Source organism: Pteropus vampyrus, unplaced genomic scaffold (genome assembly GCF_000151845.1).
Source record: "Pteropus vampyrus isolate Shadow unplaced genomic scaffold, Pvam_2.0 Scaffold240, whole genome shotgun sequence".
Lineage (NCBI taxonomy): Eukaryota > Metazoa > Chordata > Mammalia > Chiroptera > Pteropodidae > Pteropus > Pteropus vampyrus.
The window spans coordinates 1,219,350-1,246,574 of record NW_011889021.1 but is presented as its reverse complement, the minus strand read 5'-3'; the positions used below and the strand labels follow the sequence as shown (position 1 = coordinate 1,246,574).

At 33.7% G+C, this 27,225-nt stretch overlaps 1 protein-coding gene across 2 annotated transcripts in view; it reads left to right on the top strand.

Annotated features, from left to right (window-relative positions):
- The window catches only part of BTBD10 (BTB domain containing 10), a 68,270-nt gene that overhangs the window by 6,537 nt on the left and 34,508 nt on the right, over nucleotides 1-27,225 (top strand). Inside the window, exon 2 of one of the 2 annotated variants that reach the window (XM_011374168.2) lies at nucleotides 16,124-16,281. The exons of the other annotated variant lie outside the window; for it this stretch is intronic. Coding sequence (XP_011372470.1) covers nucleotides 16,181-16,281 — 101 coding nt within the window. The 5' untranslated portion in view covers nucleotides 16,124-16,180. The remainder of the gene's footprint in view (nucleotides 1-16,123; nucleotides 16,282-27,225) is intronic. 2 annotated transcript variants of the gene reach the window in all.

The following is a 27,225-nucleotide window of genomic DNA, read 5'->3' as shown; positions in this document are numbered from 1 at the left end:
CCCTCCCTCTCCCTCTTTCATTTCCCTTCTCCTTCTTCCTCTTACCATAAATGCTTTGATGAACATAGTTCTTAGGATAAAATTTTAAAAGGGAGAGTTTTTTGTCAAAGTGTATTATACCCTCCAGGTTTTACAATTTATATTCCCACAGGCTCGAGTAGCCATTTTCCTTGTACTTTCACCATCACCGGTTATCATTAAACCGACAAACCTTTGACAGTTTGATAGGTTAAACACCTCAGAATTTAACTTGGGTAGTGAGGTTGACTATTTTTTCTTTTCCTCTTTTTTGGTCATTAGTATTATTTTTTCACACCTTGCCTTTATTGATATATAATAGACAATTAGTTGCACATATTTACATTGTACAATTCAATGAGTATTTTTTTCAATTATAGTTGGTATACAATAATATACCAGTTTCAGTTGTATAGCATAGTGATTGGAGATCCACATAACTCGCAAAGTGATCACCCCACTAAATCTAGTACCTGTCTTCCCTCTTACATATTTATTACATTATTAACCATCTTCTCACTGCTACACTCTACATCTCCATGTCTATTCTGCAACTATCCATTTGTACCTCTTAATCCCTTTGCCATTTTCCCCCTTCCCCTCCCATCTAGTATCCTTCTAAATATTCTCTGTATCTATGAATTTATTTCCGTTTTTGTTATTGATTTTGTTCTTTAGATTCCACATATGTGAAATCATGCGATATATGTCTTTCTCTATCCGACCCATTTCCTTCAGTGCAATACCATCTAAGTCCATCAGAGCAGTATCTTTTTCCATCCCCTTCCTTTTAGTCTGTGTGTGTCTTTTAATCTGAAGTGAGTCTCTTGTAGGCAGCGTATGTAGGGGTCTTGTTTTCTTATCCATCAGCCATGCTGTCTTTTGGTTGGAGCCCTTAATTCTTTTCCATTTGAGATGTTGATGGTAATGTAGTTATCACCATTCTTTATTCCTGTTTTTGATACATGTTTTTTCTTCTTAAAGAAGTCCCTCCAATATTTCCTGTAATATTGGCTTGGTGGTGATAAATTCCTTTAGATTATTTTTGTCTGGGAAGCTCTTTATCTGTCCTTCGACTCTAAATGATAGCTTTGCTGGATAAAGTATTCTTGGTTGAAGATCCTGGGTTTTCATCCCGTCAAATATTTTGTGCCAAGCCCTTCTGTCCTGTTCTCTTATGTGATTTCTGCTTCTTTGTCTTCCCATTTGGGCTGCCTTTCCGTGTCTGTTTCTATGTACTAAGCAAGGCTCCTAAGTCTCCCGGTCTTAGTAGTGTGGATTTGTGAAATAGGTATCCAGTGGCACAGTCCTGAGAGGAGTTCAGCTACAGGCCAAATTTAGCCCAAGCCTCTACCCCTCTGGGACCACCTGTTAAGATTCAGCAAGCAATCCACAGATGCTGTGCTTATGGTTGCCTCAAAAGGCCACACCAGAAACCAAGGCTAGCTGCCTCCAGTGTGTCTAGGCGCTGCTCAGCAAGGAGCGCCTGACTCGCTGAGGATATACCTGGATGTGGCTTGGTGGGGGAGGCGACCTCTGTTAACTAGTTTGATGACACCTCCACTATGGCAGCTCTGCATCCACACACTGGGAAAAGGGAGGGCTCAAGAGAGGAACAGTGGATACTGCCAGCACTTGTGTACAGAGTAAGTCTGGCCTCAGTTCTCACTCCGACAGCTCAGTGTCCCCTTGTAAATCCCTGGTGCCCCTTGTGCCGCTGAACCGGTACTGGTGCTCAGAGTGAGCAGGTCTGTCACTGTGAAAGTCCGTGTGCGAACATGGCCCCTTTAAGAGAAGTCTGCGGCTGCAGCTGTGGCTGCAGTAGCCTGTGTCCCACTCAGCTGCTCAGGGCAGCCTTGAGACCTCTCCCTGTCCTACCTTCTGCCATCGCAGGGGGATTTCTTAGATTTCTCCCTAGTTGTAGGGCTTGTTTGTCTAGATCCCAGGCAGTTTTCCTTGCTGTTTGCTCCTTGTTTCTGTCACAACTTTGATTTTGGTCACCAGAGGGATGAACAGAGCCTCTATCATCTACACCATTTTTTTCTCCTGCCATTAGTATTTTTGTAAATTGCTAGCTTATGAACTTGTTTTCCATCATAATTTTCAGATTTTTAGTGTGAATTTATAAATATTGCTTATGTAGTTAAGCTTTAAATCCTTTGTACTGTAAAATTTTTTAAAGTAGTTTTTCCTGTATCTTTTGTAGTTTTGAATTTTTATATAGTCACATCTAATGCTTCTTGAAAGCTGGTCTGCAGTCGTAATTCTGATTCCTGATGAAGTTTTCACTAGCCTTTGTTGAGAATGTTAGTGTAAAGTGGCTGGCTGCATATTCCTGTTTATCACAGTAACAGTCTTTGACTTGACAATGCTTTTCTTTAATCTGGGGCTTAGAAATCTCTTTTCTTTTCTGAGAGTCAGATAACTCTTCACTTACATTTCATTCTTGGTTTTTATGGTTTTTTACTTTGAGTTTTTTTAATATGGAATTTGGGGGAGATAAAATGTAAGGAAGGAAAGGATCTACTGCTTTAAATAGTTAACCAGTTAGTTTTTTAGAACCTATCTAACCAAACTTGAATCTATCATCTGTTTTTTAGTGATTTGAATGCTACCACTAACACTGTTTTCTGGGTTTAACATTTTGATGGATTGTGTATTAAATTTGAGAGACAATATAGTAGGGTGGAAAAAACATGGAATTTGACTGTAGAGATATGTATCTCAGTCCTAGCTTATTTATTAGCTGTGTGATGTTAGGCAAATAATATCCCTTTAAGCTAGTTTTTCAACTTTTTAAAAAGAGATTACCTTTATATAATAAAAGACACCTCTTGTATCTTGCAGGACTGATATGTGGATTAGCATAGATAATATATATGAAAATCCGGCTTATTATCGAAGGGTCCCTGAATTATATGCAAGCATCTAGTCCCTATGCCTCCATCATGCTTGAAAAATCTCACTAAATATTTTGCTAAAGTTCACTTAGTGCTGAGGAATATCTCATCTACTGGCAGTGTGGTAATTTTACCAAAGGAGAATGGCTTGAGCTTATTCTTCAGGAACCCACTGCGATACTTATTGGTCACTGCTTACTGTTCTAGATGGAGGTATTTAATAAGAGATAAATAAATTTGAGTGATATAGAAACCCTTTTCATTGCTACTAAATACGCTGTTTCATACGTAGTATACATCTACTGTTTCCTTTATTTAAACAAATCCAAAGAACCATAAAATGGTGCAATTTAGAACATGACAGTTGTAGGCTTTTTATTTATTTACTTAGAATATATAAATTATTACATGTTTCAAATATCAAAACTATATAAAAAGAATATTCAAAAGTCTTGCTTACACCTGCCCCTGTAGGTGGCCATTTCTATTAGTGTCTTATCTGTCTAGAGTTCTTTTTACAAAAACAAATAAATGTATACTTGTATTTATTTATATATGTATGTTATGTTTATTTGATTTACTCACAAAGGGTAGGAAACTGTATACTGCTTGTCCTGCACCTGTTTTGCTTTGTTTTTTTTTTTCACTTAAAAATATATTTTGCATATTAATCCTTATTAATACATGGGGATCTTTCTTATTCTTTTTTATAGATGCATGGTATTTTGTTGTGTAGATGTACCATAGTTTATTCAGTTAGCCTCTTTTGATGCAATTCAGATTGTTGTTAGTCTTTTGCCATTACAAATAATGCCACAGTGAATGTATTTTGAATATTTTGTTTAGTATTTGTGGAGTTGTATCTTAAGGGTAGATTCTAAGAAGGACTGGTAAATGTTTGTATAATTTTAGTTACTGCAAAATTCCTTTCCATATGGGTTATATCATTTTGTATTTTTCATTAGTGTATTAGAATCTGGAGAATGTCTCACCAACAGAGTACATGGTCAAAACTGGAGGTGTTAATTTGCATTTCCCTTTGAGGGAGGTTGAGCACACTTTCACATATTTAAGGTTATTTGTCTTAATTTGTCTGAGACTTGCCATGTCTTTTGTGCATTCTCTATTTTTTGAGTGTGTCTTTTTGTTGTTTTTAAAGAGCTCTTTAGTAAAAAAAATATTTGTTTTTTGTTTTGCTTATTGTTTCTTCTGCTTTTTGCAATGCAAAGGTGTTTATTTTTACATAGTCAAATAAAAAGGCTTTTATCCAGTTTCTAAAGGAAATCACTTGTTTTTCTTCCTAGTATTTGTATAATTTAAATTTTTACATTTAGATATCGGATCTAAATGTATGGATTCAATTTTACGTTTTCCCAAATGTTTATCCAGTTGTCCTAATTCCAGTTATTATTGTCTGTCCTTTCCTCAAGTGATTTGAGAAACCACGTTTCATCTATCAGATTCTCATGTTTTAGGGATCTATTTTGGGACCTTTTATTCTGTTTTATTGGTTCGTCTGTCTATTCATATACCAGTACCACAGACTTTTTAGTTTTTGAAATAACCCTTAGTGATCTTTGAATATAAGAAATTTTTTTATTTTATTAAAATGGAACACTACCTGTAATACTAAGACACAAAGATATGTAGAGTCTTTCTTTGTGAACAAGTATTTTGTCTCGAGGCAAATTTTAGATTCCTTAAAATGAAGCATTTAGAGGGAAAAATAACTTTTGGTTTGGAGAAGGTTTTGATATTCCGCCTCTAACTGCTGGCATATATGGTATTTACCAGCCACATGTGGCTATGTAAATTTACATTAATTAAAATGGAAAATTAAAAATTCATTTCCTCAGTCATAGTACATTGTAAGTATTTAAAAGGCACACGTGACTTAGTGGCTGCTTTTTGCACAATGCAGGCAGAGCATTTCCATTATCACGCAATTCTTTTGGGCCGCACTACAGTCTAGAACTTGAAAAAGCTAGGGCCTTTTCTAGCCTGTTGAGCTGATGACAGATAAACAAGCAAAAAATCCGAACGGAATGGAAGGTTATGGGAATAATGAACGGTTCAAAATGGAACAACATGGTCAAGATTATATATAAAAAAAAAAAAACACTTATTTAAAAAGCATCACGGAGTTAAAAAGAAAACCTTGTTTAAGAGTCTGACTTTGTTTAAAGGGTACTGGTTCTTAGGAGTTGAATGTAATCTCCTTTGATTTAGGCACTTCATCAGCTTATTGGAGATTTACTTATATTAAATTTTATGTCAAGGTGATTTGCTTTAACTAAGATGTTTTGATTTTGAAGGCAATGCTATTTAGTCATAGAAGAAAAGAAAAAATAAGCATACACACAGAAAACAAAACATTAAGTTTTTTAAAGAATATTAAAAAATCATGCCTTTTAGTGAGTTTTAAGAATTTAACACTGTAAACAGCATCTAGTTCTTAAAGTGCTAATCAGGTAATGTAGGTACTTAGAAAATGCTTAAGATGTGGAAAGATTTTGGAAACATTTATTGAGCTAAGATGGGGTAAAAATGAAAGTGTCTTAGAATGTTACTGCTTTGAATAAGACAGCCAAATTTGAATAGAAATTCTGTAAAAGTGGTAAAATCAGTTATTGCAAAGATCTTATCTCCAGGTCACCTTTGGAAGATCAAGGACTGAATATGAATTAACTTTGGAAGTCTTACATTTTGGTGGCTTTGATAAGGAAGCCCTTTAATAAACAAAGTATCTTACTTTTAATGGAACTTCCATGCAATTAAATCTGTTTGTTAAGTATCTCTAGCAGCAAAATGCCTCAAAATGTGCTAGTTATTCAGTGAATAGATTTTGAATGAAAGCATAGATCAACAGAATTTGATATCTTGGAACTAGTTACATAAAATTTAGTCAGATAAAATCTAGTATAAAAACATACTGAATAAACTTATTAGCTTTAGTTACTTGCCTTATTTTACTTGCAGGAAATCAGAAAGGGACAAGCCTTGAAAACTGAAAAGGCTTCTGTGAGATTTAGACAGGCAGCTTTGAGGAATATTTTGGGGAAATTAGAGGTCACTGTGAATTGTTAGAATTTTTGTTCATTTGAAGGTAAGAAACACATGATTGGTGCTCTTTACCATAACTAAAACGTGGATATAATTATGTACTCTTCTTTTTTAAGACAAGCAATTAAGTTCAAGACTGCCTATAAATCTTTATAATTTATATTTCCACTGTAAGTCTTTTATTTAATCTTAATTTAAACAATTAAAACATATTGTAAAAGCTTACATACTAGTTGTACTAAGCGATGGGAACACATATATGGATCATACTTTGTTATGGCCCTCAAGGATCTTATAATTTAATGGGAGACGTGTGGCAGAAATGTGTTCTACTAATGCATCATGATGGAGTTTAGGACATGTTACCTCAAAATATGGCACCTCAGCATATCACATGTAGCTGAAGGAATTCAAGAAACAGTATATGCATAGAGGGCTTTCTGACCTGCCCCTGATACAAGTCATAAAATCCTCATATGAGAGGTGTCTCTATATCCAAAGGACAGGAGCATCCTTACCTCCAAAGATGAGGTGACACAGAGAGGAATCTGAACAACAAGCCTTCCTAATAAGGTTCTCTCTTGTTTACTATTTACTTCATTTAGCTCGTACTCTTTATCCTATTTATTTTTCTGTGACTTTACACTCTTCTTTAAACCTAATATAAGAAGAATACTCAAATTTGTTTCTTCAGGTCTTCATTTCCTTATGAAAGCTCCCTCCTTTCCTTATGAAGGTCACATAAAACTTATGTTAAATAAATTTGTATGCTTCTCTTTTGTTAATCTGTCTTGTGTTACAGGGGTCCCCCGTCAAGAACTTAAAGGGTAGAGGGAAAAGATTTTTCCTCTCCTACAGTATATATTGACTGTATTTAAGTAATCAAAAACAAAACCAAAGCTACACTTAATCAGTAAAATTAAAGAAGGGAAAACATTTTTGTAACAAAATCACCTCCATATACTTTATTGTAGACCACCCCCTATATTACCATCATGAAAACAGCATGTGATATATTCAGATAGTATCAGGGATATAATGGAAAGTAAGTTACTCTCTCTCTCATTTCAGCCTTTCCTCAGAGGCAACTAGTTATAAGTTTAATGATATTTCTAGACATTTTTAAAATATACAAGCATGAGTGAACGTTTGCATGTATATATTTTTAAAAAACATTGGATACCTAATGCATATTTGCATTTTGCTTTTTAGCTTTACAATATATCTTAGAATTTTTTCCTTATCAGTATATATCTGTTAATCTCATTTTTTAATCTCATTTTTTTCTGGTTGCATGATATTGTGCAGATTTTTAACCAATTCATTTTTTGTGAACATTTAGATTGGTTCTAGGTTTTTTTGCTATGACAAAATAATGCTGTGTATATGTCAAGGAGAGAAAAGAGATGTGTTTTATGTGTATGTGTTTGTTAATATAGTGGTATATATAATTAGAACAAGGGCTGAGCAGAATCTTAAACTTCTAGTGTAACGCATAGGTAGAATGTATTGGACAATATGGCAGACAGACTCTCTAACCCATGATTCCTGGCTCCTGTTATTTATGTCTTTGTATAATCTTCTCCCCTTGAGTGTGAGCAGAATTTATGACTTCCTTCTAACCAAAAGAATGTGTTAAAAGTAATGGAATGTTACTTCCTTTATTACATTAAATAGGACTCCATTTTGCTAACAGACTTGCTATTTTTTCTTCCTTAGCTTTGAATCCTACAGCCATAGGAAATGAATTGTTACAATCTCAGTAAACTTGAAAGTGGACCCTTCCCTAGTCGAGCCTCTAAATGAGAACCTAGTCATGATTGACACCTCGATGATAGTTTTGCAGAACATCTAGCTAAACTGTGTTAGATTCCTGACCAACAGAAACTGAGATGTGTGTTGTCATAAGCCACTTGGTTTGTGGTAATTTGTTACAGAGAAAGGAGGTTATGTCCAAAAGAGAAAAATTTAAAAAGTTTAAACTTGGATACAGCAAGAACATTCTGATAAAAATAACCGAAGGAGTTTTTGCAAAGGTTAGAAACTAGGATGATTGATCTTTCTTCCAGGGATTAAAATTTACTTTTAAGCTAACAGTGAAATAATTCCGTTTTTATCTTAGTTACTATAGGAATAACAAGTTTTGATTTAGCTCCTAACACTGTTGCCAGCAAGTGGGTCCAAAGTACATGGCTCTTTGATGACCATGTAAAAGTCTAAGGTATTTTTGATGTTGAGTAAAATGGGGAGGGTCAGGTGTACCCTGGAGAAATTAGGAAAATGCAGAGTGAGTAGAAAGGCTATCCTTAATCATTCTTCCCCTGTCTCCTGTGCTGTGATTTAGTTTTTTTGTTTGTTTTTCGTTTTTTTTTTTTTTAATCAGGGCATGGATGATATACTCGTTTTTTATTCCAATCACTTAGCACATTTTAGGTGCTCAATAAATGTCGAGTGGCTATTTAAGAATTCTCATCTTCTTTAATCTCAAAAGGCAAATAGAAAGTGATGAACGAGCTAGTAAAATATTATGCAAAATTTTCATTCAGTAGTCTACTAGAGAAAGCAATATGCCCACACCGTGTTGTTATTTAGAGTGTCCTGTCTCATTTATTCTTTATAATTCGAATGGAAGTTATAGTAGTAATAGATAAAATAATGGTAATGAGAATTGTGTTATTTTCTTCATTTCACATTTGAGGACATTGAGGTCTTGTAGGTTAAGAAGCTTGTACAAATTCATATAGCTGGTTTTATCTGATTCCAAAACCTTTTTTGTTAGTCATTTACTATTGTGGCAGAAGTAGAGAAGTTCTTACCACTTTTCATTATCGAAAGTTTATGTATGTTTATGATAGTGGGAGTATAGCTTATTGATTATGCTTGGGGTGGTAATGGGGTCGATATGATTTGAGGTTTTTGATCAAAAAGTGGTTTAATTATGTCTTGCTGGGGTGGCTCCATAGTGTAATGGTTAGCATATCTGCTTTACATGCAGAAGGTCCTGGGTTCATGCTCCAGGTGGAGCCATGGACCATACCCCCGCCCCCCGCCCCACAGTGCACTGGAGGTGCCAGGACCTGGGGGCGCCAGACCCTGGGGATGGTAGGTGGGAGGCGGCGCCAGGCCCCGGATGCACGCTGCGAACGTGTGGGAGGAGATGCCCCACCTTCAGAGATCCAGTTCTTAAGGAGAAACGGCAACATCCATAGGTCAGGGATGGAAGTCAGGGAGGGAGGGGAGGAGAATTAAAGAGGGGGGAAAAATAATTATGTCATACTAATATGTCTGATACTTATGTTTTAATTAAATATCTGATTTTTTCCTTTTTCTTTTAAAATTGCACCAGAAAAAGAATTGCACATATAATTGTGCAATCACTGCTACTATAATCCAGATACAGAATGGTTCCATGACCCTCCTTCCCCAAATTACCTTCTGCCATCCCTGTATAGTACCCAAACCCCAACTCTTGGCTGCTGTGTTCTCTATCCCTATAGTTTTGTCTGTCCGAGAAGGTTGTAGAAGTACAGTTGTATGGTATAGAACCTTTGAGTCTGGCTTCTTTCACTTATCATATTAGCTTTTGAGATTCCATTTTGTTGTCTGTATCAGTAGTGACTCCAGTTATATGTTGCATCATTAGATGCTGTTCCACCTGTGTCTGCAGATCTGTTTCATTTTTCTTGAGTCTTTCGTTCACTCTAGTCTATGGATTGGGTAATTTTTGTTGTTCTATTTTCAAGTTCCCTGACTTTTTGTCATCTCTTTTCTCTTGTACTCATCTCACAGACTTTTCATTTTAGTTATTTTTCTTTCAGCCAGAGCTGAATTACCATATTTTTGGTAGTTTCATTTCTCTAATGAGATTTCCTTTCTGCCACTGTTGTTATTAGTCCTTTAATTGTTTGAATATATTTATAATATGTGCTTTGAAGTCTATTTGTTAAGTCCTACATTTGGACCCACTTGGAGCCAGTTTCTATTGACTACCTTTTTACCGTCTTGTTTCTTTGCATCTCATAATTTTTGGTTGAAACCTAGACATTGTAGTGTGGTTATGAGGATTTTTTTTTTTTTTTTTTAGTTAACCAATAACTTGCCTGAACTCACACTGCAAACTTTCTTTTCCCCATAGAATATAGAAACTGATAATCTGTCCTCAATTCTTACTTCTTCCAGTTGCTTGTTTTTTAGCTTGTTCTTATGGGGAATAGGGCGGGGGTAGTTTGGTGGTCAGCCAAATATTTGGGCAGAGATTATACTCAGATTTTGGAGCCCACCCTCCCTGTGGTTCCTCTACTTCTGGGAATTCCCTCCTAATTTCTAGCCTGTTGGCCAGTGGAGATCTCCGTCCTCTGACACTCAAGCCAGTAAGAGCTTCGACTTTCTGGTGCTTGGGCTGTGTATGTTTGGAGAATGCACTCAGTTAAAAAAGGATCAAACTCAAATCTTATACCTTTTTTCAAGGGTAAAATCCTTTGTAGTCTCCCATACAGACACCTGTGGTCCCCCATGAATATGTAGTTTAGCTAAGCAGAGTTTATGCTTAGATTTTGGGTCTCACCTCTCTGTGATTCTTCACTCCCCAGTATATCTGCCTTAATTTCTGGCTGCACTTTTGTCCTTAAACTATTTTCTTAACCACTTGGAGCTGCATAGTTGCCTGGTTTCTTTCACTATATTTGTAAGAGATGGGAAGGCACTCAGCATAAAAACTTCAAACTGAACTTAACGATTCTCTCCCCTTCCAATTGTAGTTTTTCCAAAGTAAGCTCTTCTTTCACTACTGCATGCTTTGGTGCACTTTCCAGTGCTTTTAAATAGTTGTGTGTGTTTTTTATATTTTATTCTGATTTGTCATTTAGATAATTGTTATCTGCAGGGGACTTGCATGATCACTTTACTTGGCTGCATTTGCAGGAGATTCCTTTTCACCCCTCCGGTTTTCTTTTCTCTTAAAAGTTGTTCCACATGTTCTTTTTCCTTCACGATTATTTGTGGTAGTATTCAGTCTATCTAGGCTCTCCAATTCTTGATGTAGCTCAAAGTGTTCAGTTTCTTATCAATTTAAGGATTTATCTGACACATAGAGTGTGAGTTTGCTAGCAATCATGAGGAAATTATAAAAAACTTTGTATAACTTTTTTAAAGCTTTCATTGATGTTATATCTATATCATATATGTTACACCTTTCAGGGTGGTACAGTCTCTTTTATTCCTAAGGTGGGAGGCTTATCAGATGATCCCTCAAGTTTCTGGCCCTTCAGAAATTCTTCTTCTAGGTCCCTCTGAAGGCCTTCTATATAGTTAGTACAGAATTAAATGTATGAAATCTGGTGTTCTTTGCTCTTCCAATCTCAAGTGATTCATTTGCTCTGTGGGACTCCCTCTCCTCTTTTTGGGCCTTTCTTCATAGGAAAGGTTACTTGAGGACACTTTCCTAGCTTGGGTGCTTTCTTGGCTACCTCTTGGTCAGTCTCTACCACCCACATCTTTGGATACTTGGCTTTCTGTACAGTTGATGGCAATCCTTGGCTCTTGGCCCTGGTATCACCATGTGATTCTGTTCTCTTCACTGTTTTCCCTCTTACTTTCCTGGATAAAGGCGAAAAGCCAAAATACGTCCAGCATTTGTTTTGCAACGGGCCATTATTGGAGGCAGCATGCATCCCTAGCAGTGAGAATGGCACTGCCACTCTCCTCCAGAAACTAAGCATCTCAGCATCAAGCCCCGTAGCTTTGAACTTGTCTGTGAGCATCTGTGCTTTATTCATTTTGTGCATCTGTTAGCAAGACATGTCCTAAGGTATCAGAGAAGCCTGAGAGAGCTCATATGGGTGTTAGGCTTAGTTAGCATAAAATCGAATGTAATTAAGCGTATTTAGTATGATTTGATAGGTTATTTTTGGGTCTGGGAATACTAAAAAAATTTTCCATATAAATGGTTATTGTTTCTTTGCTTTATGAAAGGTTTTGTGGACAAAAAAGGGGCCACATACTAAACCTGACAAGCCCAGGGGAGGCCTTCATGGTCGACCTTACAAACTCAGAGACTGAAAGTAACCACGCAGGGTAGTTTAAATGTAAAAATTCCTAATTAAAAGCAGATCATGGTCGATAGTCATGTCCTAGGCCTCTAGTTTCCTTGACAAAGGTCAGTCTGTACCTTTGAAATTGTCTGTTGTCTTTGTGCATCTAAGATAACATACCTTCGAAATGTCAAGAGTAATTCTCTTTTCCAGACCCCTGGAAGGCACAATTGGAGGTACCAGAGCACAAGACAAATTGTTATCTTGCTGACCATATACCAGCTCTGTGTACTGTAAATGTTAACTATCCTATGACCACCAGTGTAAAAGAAGTATGTGTCACTCCGTTTTGCTTTTTATCCAGTCTCAGTTTCCCTGCTTTACTTTCTCTCCCCCATGCCCTGCCTCCCTAATCTGCCCCAATTAATTTCATATAACTCTCCTTACATCTCCTCTTTTGATTCTGATATATAAAATAAGCTGCAAAACTGCCATTCTTCAGAGCATATTTTCTATCCATTGAGATTTTGTTTTCTGGCAATTATAGTCAGTTTGACTCAAATAAACTCTTTAAGACTTTTTCTTAGGCTGGACCTTCTTTCCTGGATAGTTTCATAGGATTGCTGTACTCTTGGATAGTGGGGGAACCTTGTATATATAAACTTCCTGGTGCATCGATAGATAATAAGGACAGCATAAATTGTCTCTGTATGCTATTGGGTTGTTTTATCCTTCTGTGGATCATTGTCATTAATTAATAACACCTGGAAATAATGTCCCAGGTAACACTTATTTATGTTGTTATAGTTCTGAAGATTCTGTCCCATCCTACCCTTCTTTTTCTAGATAGTAATATTCAGAAGGGGAAGTAATTGAAACATCTTTTTAGCGGTTGACTTTTGACAGTCTCCTGAATGTATGTTCCTAGCCAACAGGCCCACTTATTCCAGCCCTTGTAAAGATTATTTCTGTGTTATTTAGATTAATTTAGATTATTTTTATCATGCCTAAAAATAGTAATGGATTATGACGTTTTTTAAAGAATTTTGTTTCCAGTAGTCTAGTAATTTTTTTGTTGACTACAAGATTCAAATAATAATAAACTTTAGTTTGCCGAATATGAAGTAGACATTGGGGATCCAAGTGTCAACTTTTGAAGGAACTTTTTTTGTTAAGGAGTTTAGACAGAGGAAATGGAGAGCCATTAAATATCTTTAGAAAGATAATTCTGATTACCGCAGAGCAAATATGGAATAGAATGTGAAGAGGTCAACCAAGAAGCTTATTGATAGATGTTAAGGGTTTTAAATGAAGGCCTTATGTATGAAAAGGGAGAGTAGTCAAAATTTTGAAGTAGACTTGATGTAGGGAAATGAGAAGTCTAGGAGATAACAGTGCAAGAACTATCCAGGTAGGAGAGAGAGACAGAGTGAAGTGGCATATAGAGCCATTGGCAGAGTCTTTTTTCCCTTGCTAGAGTGAGGTTTTTGAGAATAGGAACAATGAACAATGTCCACCTTGCTTTAGCATCTTGTAAATTGCTTCGCATATTGTAGGTATTCAATAAGTGAATGAATGAATGAAATAAGATAAATATAATGTTACCTCATATGGCACAGAGAGTGGTTAAAATAGAAGAGATCATTAGACGTTTAAAAATAGTATATAATGTGTGATTTGCCTTGTATCTGTTTGTAGTTACAGCTATATCTTATTGATAAAATTTAAAATGTACCAGCATGTACAGGCAAACAGGAGTATTTTTATCCCCAATATCTCAAACTTTAATTTCACAGGTTTTTAGCATGCTTTTATTTCTGAATGTTGGGAATGAGGAGCGGGAGAAATCTTTTCACATGGTGATAATCAAGTTATTGACAAATGAAATGTAAATATGATTTTCCAGTTGACTTTTTTTGACAGCTTTCCTTTGAACATTCTTTACTTTATTGTGGCTAGCTGTAAAATATGTGCTTGTTAATTTTAATACCATTGATTAGGAAGGCATACTAGTATTTCTCTGCTGCTAGATATGAGCCACCCACTGTGAAATGGTGGAAAATGTGAATCTGAATTTACCTTATCCATTCCTTGAGGTTGTATTTTTTTAGTCACCGCATCTCATTGTTTAGGATCATTCTCCCCTGAATGGACGTTTGTAGCTATCCTATGAATTGGGATATGTCTTCTAGTTATGGGTTAGGGAGGAGGTAAAATGCTCTTGTAAAGAAATGTTAATGCCTGAAATAGCTTTGTAGGAAGATTTATAAAGTGAGGAGAAAATGCTCAAAATCTCATTTTACAGAACCTGCTAAGCTTCTCTACGTTTTTATTTTCCTTCCTTAATCAGTTTTTCCCTACTACTCTTTTTTGCTTTTTGTATCTCTTGCTCTGTGACCACTTTTTTCTAACTTTTGTTTAATTTGTTCTTTCTCCTTTACTTCTGTCTCATCGCTTCAGTTCACATAATTAGCTATACTATCAAGTTGAAGTTTTTTAAAGTTTACTTTTTAGTAAATGCATTTTTATTTTTATAATTAAAAACTCAAATGAGATCGAGATTTTTTTTTTCAAAATAATTTTATGATTTTTATGTTCATCTCATATGCGATTGATTTTTCAGTCATTCAGTAATTCTTAAGGAAATAGGATTTCCTTTTCCAGGACCATTCAGCAAATAAACTGTGTGCTTAGGAATTTGAATAAGCCGTCCTGCAATTCTCCCCTTCACCTTTTTTCTATTTATTAATTGTTCTACCTAGTTATTTACATATCTATTATATTAAAATTATTAAAATCCTTATAAGATTTTCGGTTGTTTTTTGGACGTACTAAATAACTATGAGGAAAAAAGTATAAAATAGCAAAATAGTTTCTCTAAAATGAATGTTTCTTTTAATGAGTTCTGAGATAGACTTACCATTTAATGAGTTTATCTTTGGCATTTTTCTGTGTGTGTGTCTGTGTGAAATTGTACTGGAATACCTTATAAAATTCAGTAAAGTATGGTATTTCCCCAATTCTGGGTTTCCTTTGACTTTTATACACAACTATCCCTTGCTGTCTTCTGTCAAATCCAGCTTAGAAAAGTTTATAGAAAGTATACAGGACTCTCTGTCAGGAAACCTGGGTTCTAGTCTGACTTAATATAACTTTGTTCAAATTGTTTAACTTTATTTGGTTTTTCTTTTGGTGTTTGCATTCTCTGAAGTTCAGTCTGGCCCATTTCCAAACAAAATACTCCAGTCTGAGCATTTTTTAAGATCAGGACTTTATTCTGTATCATAAATTCTCATTGTTCTTTTTATAATCCTGCCATTTATAAGTATTGTGACCTTTGGCAATGTTACTAAACTTCTAAGACTGTTTTCTGTTCTGTACATGGAGATTGTAATGCCTCCTTGTAATGTGATTGTGAAGATTAAATTGGATAGTGAACATACTTTAAAGTGCTTATTTAGTTCAAGTATTCTGTAAAGCTGTTAAGTGAATATTCTTATAATTCATAATGACTGTTGTAGAAATAAGTCACAAGGCTCAAAAATGAAAAGGTATAAAGTATTTGAATCATATTGATAAAATATTTTTGAGGTAATTCCACCATAAGGAACCATCAAGTTGTTTATGTACTTTTATTTTTAAGCAAATATTAAATTACTATTCAAGCTCTTTAACTTGGTTAAAGAAATAACAGCATTGTTATTTGGTCTTATTAGATGCTTTGTTAAACATCTTAAACGTTTAGTAATTAAGGAATGTATTTCAAGGGAATTTTTGAAAGAATTATTCTGTGGAATTGTTTTTGTCTTTTTTTGGTACTATATTGATGTTTGAAACATGAGGTATCCAGATGGCAGTTAAGTGTATTTACTAAATATAAATAGCACGTTATTAAACTGCTTCACAGGGGTAGCAAATTTAATAGAAGACTCAAATATGAAAGTACCTAAAAAGACTTCTGGTGTTTATTTTAATCTAATTTGTAGCATTTTGTATTTCTAGTATTTAATAATCCTTTTCATCTCTTTGAGAAAATGTCTCAATAATATCAGAAAGTATGTAAAATTCTGTGACTATTTTATTCTGCATGGTCAACACTACTCTTTTATGTAGGTTATGGGTGCTACAAGTGTGCTTTCAGAGCAATAGTGTGAGGAAGCTTGAAGTGGGATGGCAGGACGGCCTCATCCTTATGACAGTAACTCCAGTGATCCAGAGAATTGGGATCGGAAATTGCATAATAGACCTCGTAAACTTTATAAACATTCAAGGTAGGTAGAAAATATTTATGTCACATATCAAAGCTCTGATAAAATTGATTTTTATAAAGAACCAAACTGCATTTGGTTGTGACAAGTCCTGTCAGAGGATGGGGGCTGGTTTACAAAATATTATGAAGATTTGCATTCCTCCTTAACTAACTTTTAAAAAACATTTCTTTCCTTTTAATTTTCTTGTATTTATTTGAATTTTTGTTTCCGTTTCTAAATAACGTTAAAAACTCCGTAGTTAATCCTATGAATAAATACAACAATTAATTGGGAACTCTGGCAAGACAAGTTAGTTCTTTGTATTTAAAACTCTAATAGGAATTTATTTTCTAAATACATTGTATATAGATTATACATGACAATTTATAGGCTCTTGTCAGTCTTTGCCTCCATATATTTTTAGCTCTGTGAATTTATATTGTGTTGTCATCCTGATCCAATTAGAAAATCAGTCTTTCTGCAGTGATTTTACTGGTTCACTTAAAGTTTGATACATTAAATGAAATTCATTTCAAAAGTTTTAGCCCATTTATATATTATTTTTAAAGCTTTCATTTCATGCTGGGTGACTTAATAAGGATCATCTCATTTAGAACACTTTGTGATCTGGTATTTTAAGGTGTTAATTGGCAGCTTATAAACCTCATATTACAGGTATGTAAGCATGTTTTCATAGAGTTTTGTGCTTTATGAATATTTACTAAGGGGATATTATTGAATATTCAACTTATTTGTAAAATTCTCCTCATAACTAATATCAGCTTTCTTGAAAAAGAATAAAAAACATCATGATATTAAAATCTTTTTTTTGTAATTTCAAAGAAATAATTTAGGTACTTTTAAACCTTGTGCTGTAGCTAGAAAATATGAGCGACTGGTACTGTTCAAGTCTCCTGACAAGATATCTATCTTTATTATGGACTTTTAATGTGGTGAAGTCTTAAATGAAAATGTTAAGTTGACTTTATTAATTTGTAAGTATACATCAATGGCATGAGTGTTTTTTTGGTTTCTTAGTTTTGTGTGTGTGTGTGTGTGTGTGTGTGTGTGTGTACGTACGTATGTACGTGTGTGTCTACGTATGTGTATACATGCACGTGTCCTTCAACAAGTGGCTTTAGTTCTTTTTCTCTTATCCAAAATAATATGGATAATTATTTTGTCTTTGAGATTAAAGAGATATTGGTTTTATCTCATTAAGTGTGGGGCTATATTGATATCTGCTATGTTGTATACATGTTTTCAGGTGAATTATATTCTTAGTTCTTAATATTTTTCTGCTGCTGATGTACAAATTGTGCATTATATATAAAGTGAAAAAAGGTTGAAAATAAGCAATTGTTTGCTTTACAAAAGCTACATGATACAATGGGAAAAATTTATGAAAACTAACAGTACTTTTTCATAGCTGTTATTTCAGTAACACACATCAGTAACTTTTTGGTGCTCTTTTTAGGTTGATTGTTTCAGTATTGGTTGTTTAAGTGAAAAATAGTAAAGAGAAATAGAAAATAAATACCAATACATTGATTTTTTTAAATGAAAATATCATGAAATCTTTTAAGTTAATTTAACCTCATTCATGGAAAATCTGCCCGAAGGAAAACAGCTTAGTTTTAGTGACTTCTTGTTCTATGTACTTTACATATTTAGGATACTTTAAAAACATACATTTTGACATTTGGTGAATTGATAGTGAATTAATTGAGTGGTTTTTAGAAACTATCAGTTAGCAAATATTGAGAACCAGTACTCAGTTCAGGAGAGATATGAAAGTTTGTCAGGGTACCATCATGGGATGCTTTAATATCCACATATGGACCAATTAGAGGACAGTAGGGCACTAAATTGTGGCAGTGAGTAGTTGTAAAATAAGAGTTAAGAGAAGGAATCATTGTTGGCTTAAGTAGTTGAAAATGAGATTTGAGCTAATTTTTGGATGATTAGGTAGGTGGAGGACTTTCCTGCCAGGGACCTTCTGGAGATTATCTTGATTGGATTTGAAGGCGGAGCTTAGTGCATAGTATTACTTGTCACCATTTGACCCGTGAAAACAATGAGGTTAATAAACTTGCCCAAGGCCATCTAACTTGTAGATGGCAGAACTAGGATTGATAAACAAGATTCTTATCCTTTTTATTTTGAAACTTAAATAACTTATTATATACATTTTTAATTCATATAAAGTAGAGACAAAAGGTGTTGTGAACCCCTGTATACTCTTCTTTCAACCCTTCTCCCAACCTCAGGTTATCAATTCATGACTGATTTTGTTTCACCTATGTTTCTACTTATCTAATTTTTAAAGAAATCTATATTTTATTTAGGGATGTTTAAGTAAAAGAAAACTAGACTACATTCTGGCTTAAGTTAAGGGTTTAGTCTTGTACATAAGAAGTCCACAGGTAAACAATGCCTAATGTAGATTTAATGGCTTAATAAGGTTGTTAGAGTCAAATATCTGATTTTCTTGGCTTTTCTTTATGATCACAAGATGGCTTACTGTACTTGAAGCCATCATGTCCATCTTCCAGATGAGGAGGAGGAGAAAGGTAGAAGGGGACGATGGGAAAAGGGTTTTATTTATATCAGGAAATCACATTCCTCAGTAATTTTCCACAAGATATTGGTTTATAAGTCATTGGTAGAACTATTTCATATGGTCATCTTTGGATGAGGGAGGCTAAGAAACATAGGTAGGCACATTGTCACCTCGAATAGAATTGGGAATTTAAATTTACAAAAAGTAAATATCTCAGTCTGTTCAAATATACTGTTAAAACAGTATAGCATAGACTGGGTGGCTTATAAACAATAGAAATTTTTTTTCACACGGTTCTAGAGGCTGGCAAGTCCAAAGTCAGGGTGCTGGCATATTCAGTATCTGGTAAGGGCTTTCTTCCTAGTTCAGACATCACTCTTTTTGCTATGTCCTCACATGGTGGAAGGAAGGGGCTAGAGATCTCTCTGTGGTCTCTTTTTATAAAGGCACTAATCCCATTCAGGAGGGTTCTGCCCTCATGAGCTAATGATCTCATCTCCAAATACCATTATATTGAGGGAATACATTTCAACATAAGAATTTTGAGGGGACACAAACATTCAGTCTTTAGAAGTAAAAAATAAGACTATGTTATTGATTCAGTTTTTGTAGATAATTGAAAATATTTCCTTGTTGAAATTTTTTATTCTATTCACATTTTTAGAATAATCTTTTTTTTTTTTTTTTTAAATCTCTTCTTTGATTTTCCCCCCACCTTTCCTTACTGGCAAGGATAAAAATAAATTTATTAAATTATAAAAGTAACAGTAATAGTTACTATTTTATGTGTACTTAACCATTTAGGTTTGAGAGTTTGGGCATTGCCTTATGGTTTCTCTTTCATATAATGAAACTTTAATATACTTTCTTTTTTGAACTTTCTGTTGAATGTAGATTTTATATGTTTACCATTGATATAAAAGACAAGACCAGGCTAATTTGGACATGGATGGGCTGCAAGTGCATACAAATGAATTACATAGTTAAAAAGTTACTGAACTTTATTTATGAGTAGTTTTATAGTTAATACCTGTATAGAGGGATTTGGTAGCTTGCTGAGAGGTTAAAGATCATTTCAGTTGAAGTATATTTGGCCTGAATTGTGACAACTTTCTTTAAATTATAAATTAGAGGAGTTTTGCTATTTAAAAAGGAAAAAGATCACCTTTTCTGTATTATTAATGTTAAAATGCCTAGACTGAAAATATGCTAAAAGCTCTTGAATATATGAATTGGGTTGAATCTGACTCTATAAAACTTAGATCTGCAGTCTGCTCAGGTTACTAAGGATAAATGCATCATACATTCAATATCAGACTTTGCCGCAGGGTTTCATTTCCACATAGCAGTACGCATGCTCGTTTCTTCTGAGACTGCGTGAAGATTGAGCTTTCCAGTTTCCTTTGAAGTCACTCCATAGTCCCAGCAGCATTTTAGAAATGGGAAAGTTTCATTGCTTTAAAAAGTAGTTCTTAAATGGATTCTTAAAGTACAAACAATATTTTCTTTTGGGTTTTAAAAAGCTTTACTTCCCAGAATGGGTAACAATAAAATACTGAAAGGAAAAAGAAAGTTAGCTACAACCTAGTTTTCTAAAACCTGGCAAGCTGGCAGAGCTAGAATTAGCTTTACAGATGGCATTTGGCAGCATATCTCAAATCACTAAGCTCTCATCTCCTGTTTTTTTTTTCAGCCTGTCTGTCAGTCACAATAGCCAATCACTGCACAGAGATGGGGAAGTGGGATGATCACAGCTCACACGATCCCATTTGGTTAGAAACGTCAGTGCAGCACAACCCACGGCTGAGTCAGTGTCTGTGAGAAAATGAACTGAATTAATATACAGAGGGGGTTGTATCTCTGAACATTTAAAGCCTAAATAACCACAATAGCATTATTACACAGTAGAGGGAAGAAAGTCAAAGGAAGTCTGTGGACAGGTGAGGTAGGGGGAGACTGGGAAATTTTCTGATTATTCAGAGGAATCTCGAAGATGATGGAAATATCAGATGTGCTAAAGTTTCCTAGTAATGCCCAAGGATGCTGACCTGGCTTTCAGTGCTGCATTGTTTGAAAAAGCAGAGTCCCTTTATACTCTGATTTCAAAATTTTTTTCTTGTTTTTGTGTGTCTTCCTTGGCATATACTAAAGTAAGGTGTGTATTCATTTATTACATGATATTGCTGGGTTATGATTCTATACATGTATGAATAAGAGAGAGATTGAGAGATGTTTGGCCTTTGTTTCATTATGCTCATTTGCATTTCTGGCTGTAAAAGATCATGTGTCTTGATTGTCAGTTTAATGAGGCAAGTTATTTAAAATAAATGTATTAATATTGTTTTCATGGGTTTGATGCTTTGTTTTTATTTCAATTATAACCTTAGAATCTTCATGTAACTTGAGAATGCATTATGTTTAGTATTGTTTTTATGAATATCAAAAAATTTACTTAAGGAAAGTCTAATTTTGAAATAACATTTTTGATATATTTGAAAAAATTTGATACAGAGAAATATAATTATTGAAATAATTTTCTAAAGAAGTTGAATATATTTTTACTTGTGGCTGAATTAGGATTAGGTGAACCACTTATATGTAGTAGTATTTAACAGAACCAAATGTATTTGAATGATAAAGTTTTTTTGGTTATAATGACTTTTTTTCTAGAACCTAGGAAAAAAGGTTTCTTTTAGAACCTAGACTTTGAATAGATGATCTAGATACTGCCACTGAAGTAGAAAGTAACCAGATAAGTTTTTGGATTATTGCAAATTGACTTTCAACCAGACAGAATTTCTAAATAAAGATAATTGTTCTTGCTTTGAGATTTTAAACATTAACAGGTGACATTACTTAATTAGGAAATTTTAGCACAGTTTAAAACATTTTGACTCTTTTTTTTTTTTTTTTGTTTTTATTATCCCTATCCTACAGATCCTTCATTTTATAGGGATATTGGGGGGTATAAATTTTAAAATGATTTTATTTTTAATGTATTTAAATAAATAGTTTATAAGATCTTTTTAGAAGTCCTTGTGATTTCCCCCATTTAATTTTTAAAAGTTCTAACGGTCATTTTGATGGTTTTCATGACCTATTTATATGGTTAGATTAACTAGTGTTGTCTCGCATTCGCTTTTTTTGTGGTTTGGTATCCAGACATTTTTTTTCTAAGCTGGTTTTAATAATAGAGTTATGAAAGAAATCTCAAGCTGGACCTTTTTTCTTGTACTTTATAGAATATTTTCCTCTGGTTCTGCTGATTCTTTTAAAATAATAATGCTTGTTTTGTAAAAGTGATACACATTTATTACATAGATTTGATATATATATATAAAAAGCACATAAAAATTAAAATATGATCAAAGAAAAATACTTTAATTATTTTTACATATAACCGATTTGTGTATATATAAAGATATAAACCACACATGCAGTTAAAAATGATTTTGAGATATTACTGTATATACTGTTATATAACCCATATCTTAAAAAAAAAACCCAAACTTAATCACGAACATCCCTTATATCCTGAAATAGTCTTCTAAAGCATAATTTTTAAGAACTGCATAGTTCTTAAAAAATAAAAATAAAAAAATGCATTGAAATGAAATAAGCAAGGTGATATCAAAAAATAATAAATGTTTTCTTCTTAGGAGGAAAAAAAACTGCATAGTTCTTATTTTATATTTTATATTTTATATTTATTATATATTTTATAATTTATTTAAACAATCTGAGGTTTCTCATTCTTGATCAGAGAAAAGATCATCATGATTCCACAGTATAAATTTCTCCAAAAAAAAAGTTTTTAGGAAGTTAAGTAAAAATGTAATTTTGATATTTTTCAGACAAAAAAAAATTTGTGTTATACAATGAATTCTTCAAAGATAGGAACACTGCTTTTAAAACAAATAGCTAAGATTGCCATAATAAAGTATAGAAAATAAATCTTTAGAAAAATCAGGAAGACAGCTGAAACAAGCTGAGATTTTAAAAACAAGCTAAGACCAACCAAAAAGATTTCTTATATTACATTAAAAGAGGTAATTAAGGAAAGTATAGTAATAATGATGGACAATAAGGGAAGAAAAAAATCCCTCAACTCTTTTTTAGGAGCTTCTTTGTCAAATAGGAAGAGTAAACCACTGCTACCACCAATAATAATAATAACAAAGCAAACACTACTAGGAAGAACATAAAAACCAACATGAGCTAGAGAAAGAATGCATCTGGTTAAATGAGTTGTCATCTGGGCCGGTTGAAATATCTTAATAGTTATAGATGGAACTGCCTGCAAACTCTTAAAATTATTGATATTATTTTTGGTCTTAAAAAGTTTTAGGGGAATATATAATAAGTGCTGAAAGATAGTGGATTCTATGCCTGATTTTAGCAAAGGTAGAAGATTTTAGAACAAAAAAATGAAAATGATAGTTTATGACTAACTTGAAGAAAAAGGTTAAAAATAAACCAGAATGGGTTTGCTAAAAATACATGGTCAGAGCAACTTTGATTTTTCTCATACAGTTGATAGCCTAGTAGCAATATAATGTATTGGGACTGAAGCTTAGTTTTTGGTAAAATCTTTTTTTGTATCTTTGGGTGTAAGAGGAAGTAAAATTGAGTTAGCCACTAGTCGATTGTGTTAATCAACACAGTTTTGATTTTGAATGACTCTATCCAAAGGTTATTTATTTATTGTGGAAAGTGGCTTTGTTCTTTATCTTGTCTTATGTTCATCTGGAGAAGGCAAATTATCAAATGTATAGGTAACAATGAAAGAAGAAGGATGGTAAATAATACACTAAAAGATCCAAAATAATCTCTGAATCTAGATTGTTTTTTATTTTTATTTTATTTTTTAATCAAAATTTAAAAATCAGATTTAAGTTTTTTATTACCTGGAAGCTCACGTTATTCGAAGTCTTTAATAAAAAATTCAAGGAAATTTAAAACCTTTTAAAAAGAAAGACAGAAGGAAGGGAGGAGGGGGAGGTAAACTGGAGGAAGGGAAAAAAATTAAATCATTTCTTCAATTAAATTAATTTCAAAAAAGCCCATTGGAGGAGATGAGAAAAAAATAAATAAAAGGAAAGAGATTGGATAGCCTATTTTTGCAATGGTGAAGATTAATCCTGAAGTTCAACATCATCTTTGGGATAAGTTATAAATTTAGCAAAACAGTTGCTTTCTTATAATAAAGATATAAAAAGTGAGAACAAAATGCATTATTTCAGCACCTTCAAAATACCATATCTAAGAAATGTATATTCCTGCTGCTACTCCAGGTTGGTTTTAAAAATATAAACCTCTGGGACAATTTCAGCTTTTGGTTCCCCGATCAGTCTGTATTTCTTCCCATTCTCCTTTAGCCTACAATTAGAAGGCTTGTTGATTTTCATGAATTTCTTAGAAGAGTCCTTTACAGACTTGGAAATATACTTGATGAAGGACTCATTATTGCTTACTTAACAACAGTTGCTTCTTACATTTTACTCAGAAACGAACTGTGGTGGACATTATTGGTTGGGTTCCCATCATCAATTCCCCTCTTTTCCTCCCTAGAGGCACCCAGATTTTCCTAGGAGGAAGTGCCCCTCCCTTTATAATCAATAATGTTGTTTAGGTGGATTTGACCTCATTATGTTGGACTAAATTTAAGTGAACTTTTTAGGAGTATACATAAGGCCTAAAAAACACTAATATACATTAAGTTAGCATGACTTTACAACATCATGTACTGAAAAGACCTGAGGGTGGCTTTTGGCAGTAAGCAATGTAAAACAGAAGTTTTGCACTGGGTGTAAGATGAAGTAAAATTGAGTTAGCCACTAATTGATTGTGTTAATCAACACAATTGATTAATCTGCCATCGTCCCATTCCTCCCCAAAAAACCATCGTAATAAATGTGAAAGAAGACTAGAGCCACTCTGCTATGCACCAAAGTATGTTGTCTTTAGTTTTGTGTATATTCAGAAGGAAGGATGTGAAGAAATTGGAAGCCTTGTTAGCTTAAATAACTGAGAATTTAGAGATTTTGGTGGGCAGCTCTGGTAGATATTAAGGAATCTCACAGTAGGAGCTGTCTTTAAACATATGAAGAATTATCATTTGGAAAAGAAGTTAGACTTGGTTTGAGTCAGAATTGTTTGAGGTTAAAAGTGTGAGCCTTGAAATCAAACTCCTTAGATCACATCTCAGACCTGCCATTTAATTAGCTGTATGATTTTAGGCAACTTGCTTAGCTTCTAAATTTCCATTTTCTCAACTGTAAAACTGGGATGGTTTTGAGGATTAAATGAAAATATATGCAAAGTGCTCAGAATTGTGCCTGGCATGTACTAAATAAATGCTCAAATGTTGGTGTCGTTATTTGGTCCTACTGGATAGAGCTAGGGGCAGTGGTTTTCAATTAGAAGAGTAGTTTTATTCCTCATTGGGCACTTGCAGTACCTGAACACATTTTTGGTTGTTACAATTGAGGGAAGTAGTACTACTAGCATCTAGTAGGTGGATGCCAGGGATGCTGCTAAACATCCTTTAATGCAGAGGACAGCTCCCCACAACAAAGAATTAACTGTTCCAAAACCCTGAAACTAGTGTCAGGTAAAAAGTTTTAACTAAACTTTTTAAATTATTTTTTTAATTTAATTTTATTATTATTTTCAAGTATACAGTACATTGGTTAGACATTTATATAGTTTATAAAATGATCCCCCTATAATTGCTCTTTCTCTCCTCTGGCTCGCCACCTAGCCATTACATTAATGCTGACTACATTCCCTATGCTATGTTCCCCATCATCGTGACTGTCTATCAACTACTAATTTGTACTTTAGCACTTCACCCCATTCTCCCATCCTCCCAATCCCCTCCCCTCTTGCCATCACCAGATTGTCCTCTATATTTGTAAATCTGTTTTCAATTTGTTGTTTTTATTCCTTAGATTCCACACATAAGTGAAATCATATGGTATTTATCTTTCTCTGTCTGACTTACTTCACTCAGCGTAATAACCTCTAGGTCCATCCATGTTGTTGCAAATGGTAGGATTTCATTTTTTTTTTTAATGGCTGAGTAATATTCCATTGTATATATGAACTATAACTTCTTATCCAATCATCTGTCGATGGGTATTTAGGTTGCTTCCATATCTTGGCTATTATAAATTGTGCTGCCATGAACGTAGGGGTGCATAGATCTTTACGAATTATTGTTTCGGATTTCATTAAAAATGGATATACCTTTTGACCCAGCAGTTGCACAATACCCAGAAGTGCAATTGCTGGGTCAAAAGTTATATCCATTTTTAATTTTTGAGAAACCTCCAGACTGTTTTCCATAGTGGCCGTACTAAGCTTTCATATTAAGAAAAAACTGTCTGAGTCAGAGCTTTCAAAAAGATAGAACAAAACTGTTAAAAAGAAAATAACCAGTTTTCTTCCCTGTTATTACAGCAATATGTCAGCCAATTCATGGGGACTTTGTAAATGAGATTCAGAAATTAGATAGGTGTTTGGACTGATTTTCTAAGAGAATTTTCCTAAAGTTAGATTCTTGTGTTTCTGTAGGTATTTCTGAGAAGAGTTAGGAATACTGAATGACAAATATCAAAGGGCCTCTGATGCATATTCCCTTATTCTTTAATTTTATCAATCTAATTACAGTGTAACTTAGAATTTTAATTTTAATTCGTTTAATGCTTAAAATTTTAGTATGAGGTGTAGGGGAGGGAATTTAGTGGAACAAGTCAGTTTATGTTTTAAAAAGGCCATTTGGAAGTACGAGTGATTGTGAGATAGCTGTAATAGCTTTATAGAAATCAACTTTGTGAAACTAATTTGTTAAAATAATCATAATCATCTGATAAATATTTCTAAAACGAAATTGTTTATTTGTACTTCATATGTTTTTTTTCCATGGGTTGGATTTTCTTTTCTCCCTTGAATAATAAATACAAAAGATGCTCCAAAAGGTTTTTAAAAATAATTATAATTTTTAAAGCACCATTTAAGTACTCGGTTGTGTATGCATATAATACTATTCTCAATCATGAACCACACCCAGAACAGTAACTGGCACAAAATATCATTTAGTAAATATTTGTTGAATGACCAATCAGTAGATCTAAAATATATTTGACTATTAATTTAGATCTGCACAATTATTAATAGTGGTTAGCTGTTTTTAAGAAATACTTTATTATTTTCCATGGTAGAAAGTTACTTGAGAAGAATGTTAAGTATTTTACTCTCATTCTTATTAAATAAGTAAAATGGAACTTCCTTTTTTTAGGTTGCTCAGGCCAAAATCATAGTCATCCATCACTCCCTTCTCTCGTCTCTTACATTTAATCTGTCAAATTCCAAAGTCTTGTTCTTCATTATGTAGTCTC